Source organism: Juglans regia, chromosome 11, assembly GCF_001411555.2.
Source record: "Juglans regia cultivar Chandler chromosome 11, Walnut 2.0, whole genome shotgun sequence".
Taxonomy (NCBI): Eukaryota; Viridiplantae; Streptophyta; class Magnoliopsida; order Fagales; family Juglandaceae; genus Juglans; species Juglans regia.
This window is the reverse complement of record NC_049911.1, coordinates 22271536-22277535: the sequence shown is the minus strand read 5'-3', so window position 1 is coordinate 22277535 and position 6000 is coordinate 22271536. Positions and strand designations below refer to the sequence as shown.

Genomic DNA, 6000 nt, shown 5'->3' with positions numbered 1-6000 from the left:
TATAAAATATTAATTTTTCATCATTAAGTAAAAGATAAAGTTTTACTGAACATTTTTAAGAAAATAATATTATATCATACACTTAAAATCAACTTTAATTTATAAAATATTATTTTTTCATCATTAAATAAATGATGAAGTTTTATTGAACATTTTTAATAGAATAAATAATTTTAATGAAAAAATAATAATTTTACTCATATGCATTAGACTATTTTAATATTGAAAATCATTATTTATTTATTTTTTCAATTAAGCAGACATGGCAAACGACCGCTAGTATATATATATATGGCTTATGTAGATCACCACCCCTTGTGGGTGGTACTTGTCCACCTTTTTTTTTTTTTTTTTTTTACAGTTTTTAAAGGGATTTAATCTAATGTAGAGTTTTTCTCATGTGTTCTTTGATAAAAAGCAAATCATGTATTAGCTTTCTTTTTCATTTTTACATTTAGGGCATGTTTGGACATATGGATTATTTCAAAATTTTGTGAATAGTACTTGTGAAATAGTTTGAATGAAGATATTTTATTAGATTTTGAAAAATAAGAAAGAAAAAGTTAAATAAAAATATTATAAAGTTTAAAATTGTTTGAATATATATTTTTAATATTATTTTTATTTCAAAGTTTGTAAAAGTACTTGTATTGATTTTTGTAATTTGTTTCGAAATTTGTAGAAATTGTATTGATTTTTGTATTTGAATAATAATTAGATGAAAAAATTAAAAATTTAAAATTGAAAAGTGTTTTGCGTTTGAGTGATGTTGAAATGAAACTATAATATTCTTATTTTTACAAACAAGCAAACTATAAAGTGAAGCGATAGGCCGGAAGTTACCTGATTAAGTATTAAAAATTTGTTAGGACTCGTTTAGATACTATATCTCATAATTATGTGAGTAATGCTATATACAGTCATGAATTATGTAAATATTGCGCACTCTTCTTGAAAAATAGTAAAATCTATCATTAAAAAATTAATTTTTTCATATGAATCTCAATTTTTCATATTTACTTAATTTTTTTAAAAGAAGTGTGTGCCCACACAACTAACAAAATTGTTGATAATATTATTTTTTTTTTAAATTTGAAAATTTTTTATTATTTTGTGTTTTTTTTTTTTTAAGTTTGAGAAAAAAATTTTAGGTTTTGTGTTTAGGTCCATAATGATTATGTAATAATTAAATGAAAAAATTTAAAATTTAAAATTTAAAAGTATTTTATATTTAGAAAAAGTCTAGGGAACGGCCCCAGTAAATTAGCCCCGCGGCGCACCATGAGATGACGTCCATGTTTTTTCTGACAGTGTAAAACATTTTTCTTTCCTTTTTTTAATTTTTTGAATTTTTAAATAAATAAAAAATCAAATACTTTAGAATTAAACTTGAATAATTGAATAAAATGCCTATTAAATATGCACACTGGTACAAATAAGTTTTTAATTTAATTTTATTATTTTTCTTTAATGATTTTTTAAACATCCTTAACCATTAAGAAGAAATTAAAAATGAGTAAACTTACTAATAGTCATTTCCTTAACTATTAAGAAAAAAATAAAACAATAAAAAATATGAGTGAACACATTTAGTGGACATATTATCATTTTCCATAAGATTTTGTTATAGCGTTAACTTGTGCAATTGGTACTATTATATTTTTTTTCCAGATTCATTGAGTTTCTAACTTTCTTTCATTTATGGCTTGGTTCCTGAATAAATAAATGAGTCAAAGTCAGGAGAGGGGCAAGGCCAAGACTATTGTGGCACATGACGATAATGTGAGAGGTATTTTTCTGGAAGAATAAAATACAAGGATAAAGGAAGGTGAAAAATCAATTGTATTAATGAAAATAAGCAAAAAATCAAGACTAAAAAAAATCTAAACTTCAACATGAGCATTGGTCTCCACATTGAATAACTACCAAGCAAAATATATTCCATCATGATTTTGATTCATAAATACTTTTATTCATTAGTACTAATTTGAAATTCATTAGCATTGGCATCAGTATGCATCATCATGGCCATCATCAAAATTCAACTAATAATGAAGTGATATATTTGAACTTTCTCATAATCACTTCAATGCATAATTTTCTTAATATCTTCAATTTCAAGGACTTCCATCTCTGATATAGTGCATTTGTCATGAATAATACACATTGTTAAATAACACAATGCACTGTAAATAACAAAATAATAAGTAAAATGTTGCTTGGTTGTGAGCATACACCTGAGTTATGACACTGTGTTGTGTTCCTATCATATAATCTTGTTGCAAGTTAGCTACATTGGGAATCAAGTATTCGTCCATTCCACCTCTTTCTATTGTTTCACATGATTGATTTTTTTTCCTTTTAGTTACACTACTAGTGTCATTTGCCTTATTATTCCCTGTATTCGACTTCTTGGAAATATTTTCTATTGGAGGCACTCTCTGCTTTGATGGTGGTCTACCTTTGCCTCGCACAACGTGAGGATTGAGCACTTTTGTTGAGCTCACTATTGTGGGGTCAGTGGGATCATTACTTCTAGAAGGTGTGGTCGGAAGTCTCGAGGAAAGATAATCGCCATCCATGATATCTAACCGCTTCAGCATATCAATACAATGTTCCTCCATTGTAGAAGCATTTTTTGCTACCTCACAACATCGCCTCATGATTCGATCATATCTTTGTGTCTCAGGATTTTCACTCAAGTCATCGTAACTACTCTTGATAAGGGTATACATTCGTTTTATATCTTTCTTCCATCGTTCCAAAATATACTTTTCAGGCACAGTTTGAACATTTTGTGTATCTAAAACAGAAAGAGCATGTCGACACATGATACCTCTCATTTCAAACAGTCCACAACTACACTTCACCTCCAACTCATCTTTATTAAAGTAAACTGAAAATGCAACTAATTTGACAAAGTCATCAGTATTAATTTTTTCATCCACATAATACGTTGAAATTGCACCTTCGTTTTTGTAAAGATGAGCAGCAAAAAATCATTCCCATTATTTCCTTTTGCACTTCCTTAAACTTGGCTATAGTGTACACATGTTGAAATATCCTCTCAAATGGTAAAGGAGATATGCATGGAATTGTGCAATTAAAAGAGTGAAAGTCTGCTGCATTCTCGTTCTCAACCTTCTTCCTCAAGGCATTATCAAATTGATCAACAAACTCTTTAAGTCTAGTGCTTGAATGAACAAAACCATCAAAAAAGGCATTCATGCTTTCACTACGTTGTGTGGTGCTCATCCCTACCCAAAATGCATCTTTTAAATACACCGGTACCCAATGCATCCTCTCACTGTATAGACTTTGCAACCATGCATGATCATGCAAGTTGTAGGTGTCAAGAAATAAGCCCCAATGCTTCTCAAACTCCTCTGCAGTTTGACAGTCATACACACAACGCTGAAGTGTACTTTTTAGCCCACTATCGTATTGAGTATTGGAAGCCAACTTCTCTGGCAATTTCCTCATAATGTGCCACAAGCAGTATCTATGACGTGTTTGGGAAAAAACAAATAAAATTGCATTTTTCATTGCCTTATCTTGAACCGTTATTATAGGTTTTTTGAGCTTTTCCATTCATGCAAGACAACCATGTTTGAAATAACCAAACAAATGTATTTGTGTCTTCAAATGATATCAATCCTACCCCCAATAGTATCGATTGGCCATGATGATTCACACCCACAAATGGTGCAAATGTCATACCATACCTATTAGTGAGGTATGTCGTATCAAACGTCACAACATCTCCAAAATAATCATATGCTGTCCTACTCCGTCCATCAGCCCAAAACACATTTCTTAACCACAAATCATAATCTAAATCCATCAAGGCAAAAAATCCATCATTCATTACTTGCATTCTCATAAAATATGCACGAAGGGCCTCAACACCTCCTTTGCCAAGGCGAAGTTGTCTAGCCTTGTCAATATAATTACGACAATCCTTCTCTAGAAATTGAAGATTCTCGAACCCACCTGCATTAACAATTAAAGTGTTGAAGCTTTTGTTCATGCGTACCCCAGCTCTATCGGCTACGTCTAATTTCCTCTTGGTGATTGTGTCAATTTCCCTATGGCATCTAAGGTATCTGGACTTTTGGGGATTCAACCCATGATTGTGTACATTCTCTACTGTAGTTATAAGCCACAAGCCGTTTACTAGCATTGCATTGATCTTGGCCTTGCATTCTGTCTTGCTGGTCGGACGTGGCTTAGAAACATCACGTGTGCGGTTACGTGCCTTACCGCCACGAGCACATCCTAGAGTTTAAGTATTTGAAAGTACCATCCACATCCTTTTTTACTCTTTGAATGTTAACCCCAAACCCTAGCTGCTTCCCATATTGCTTATAATAAGCTTGGAGATCCTGTTTAGTATGAAATATCAATCTACGAGTGGGTTCTTCAAGAGTAGAATTCTCGTTGAAGACATTTCCATTTTCAATTTCATCATCATCCTCCTCCTCAACCTCAATGTGAGCTTCAGGTGTAATTTCATGTTGTCCATCTACTCCATCTTGTTCATTATCCACCTCTAAAATGGTTCCCCAATCCTCATCTTGTCCATTCAAGTTTTAGAAAATCATATATGGGCAGAAAATCATGCATGGGCAGAAAATCATTAATGCTTCAGATCCAAAAAAATTATTAATAAAGGTATACATGTTGATCAAATTCATCATCCCTTGAATCTGAATCTTGAATGAGAGTCTTTTCAACCTCTATAGACGAACAAGGATTGAGTAGATTTGGATAATTAGTTGATGATGGAAATGGTTTGATTAGCGGCTGTTGCAATTTTGAATTATTCATGTGTAAATACTTGTGACACAAATAAACAAAATGTCTAAAAAAACAAACTAAACAAATATATTACCTGACTTACCCGTGGGTGATAAGGGTTGGCATTTGGATAAAGAATCAAATGAGAATAAGGATTGAAATGAGAAAAGAATGCATGTGGCAGGAAAATGAAGCAATTAGCCAAATAAACCTAAATAAAATCAAATAAATAAGTTTGATTGTGAACCTACTCGTAGCTTAAGTAATCTAGAGGAGTTGTGTTTGGTATATCCTGTCATTTCAAATATAAGCAATTTATGACCACAAATTAACATTTTTAAAGGAAATAAATTTATAATAATCAATAACATAATTCTCTTTAAGAAGAATATACTTGAGTTGAAGACTTGGGATTAAAAGGCCTAACGTGATCTTTTCCTTTTCCCATCGAATGGTGAGTTTTCACAAAACTCTCAGACAAAACTATCACACAAAATAAATAATAGTAAGTTGTGACAGCTCAAAGACATCGTTTATTTGTGCTCACAAAAATTGACATATTAATTAATTAACCTACATATGCAGACACTTAACTACATTGCAAAAAGATAAGTAAATTATTTGAGCAGTCACTAAAATCCAGAAATGAGCAAATCAAGATAGTCCAATCTCCTTGCATTTTAAGCACGCCACATTCATCTAGATGCATTAATTTTTTTTTTTTTTTGTGACTTTTTGTTCTATTGACTTTTGGCCTGATCTTAATCAAATTGCTAACTATCAAAAAACAATAATATTTATCATCAACAAATCTTGTATCATATACAATGTGATTATAGTTGGGTTTAAATGAACATAGCTAGGCGTGTTCATTCGGGTTCCAACCCGGGAACCCGGGTATACCCGGACCGGAACCCGGATCTCAAATCCGGACCGAAACCCGGACCGGATTGATCCGGGTCAGATCCAGGCCGAAACCCGGGTGAATCCGGGTTTTTAAAACCCGGAAATCCAGGTTCCGGATCATATCTGGATTTTAGACAAAGATGAAAGAAGCCTTTCATCGACTTCAAATTCCAGATACACTTTCAAAAAAAAAAAATTCCAGATACACTAGACTCAACTGTGGTGTTTATGGAAATTTTCTTGGACTGAAACAAGCATGGATGAGTACATTATTTATACAAACAGAGAGTGAAA

The 6000-nt window shown here is 31.8% G+C and overlaps 1 protein-coding gene across 1 annotated transcript; it reads right to left on the bottom strand.

The window, feature by feature from the left end:
• Positions 1-2940: 2940 nt before the first annotated feature.
• On the bottom strand, positions 2941-5864 carry LOC108986106 (protein FAR1-RELATED SEQUENCE 1-like). The gene is made up of 4 exons (XM_035695868.1): positions 5747-5864; positions 4304-4576; positions 3726-3993; positions 2941-3502 (listed from the first exon to the last, which is right to left on the bottom strand). The coding sequence occupies exons 1-4, from the start codon at positions 5862-5864 to the stop codon at positions 2941-2943; spliced, it is 1221 nt and encodes a 406-aa protein (XP_035551761.1).
• Positions 5865-6000: the final 136 nt, after the last annotated feature.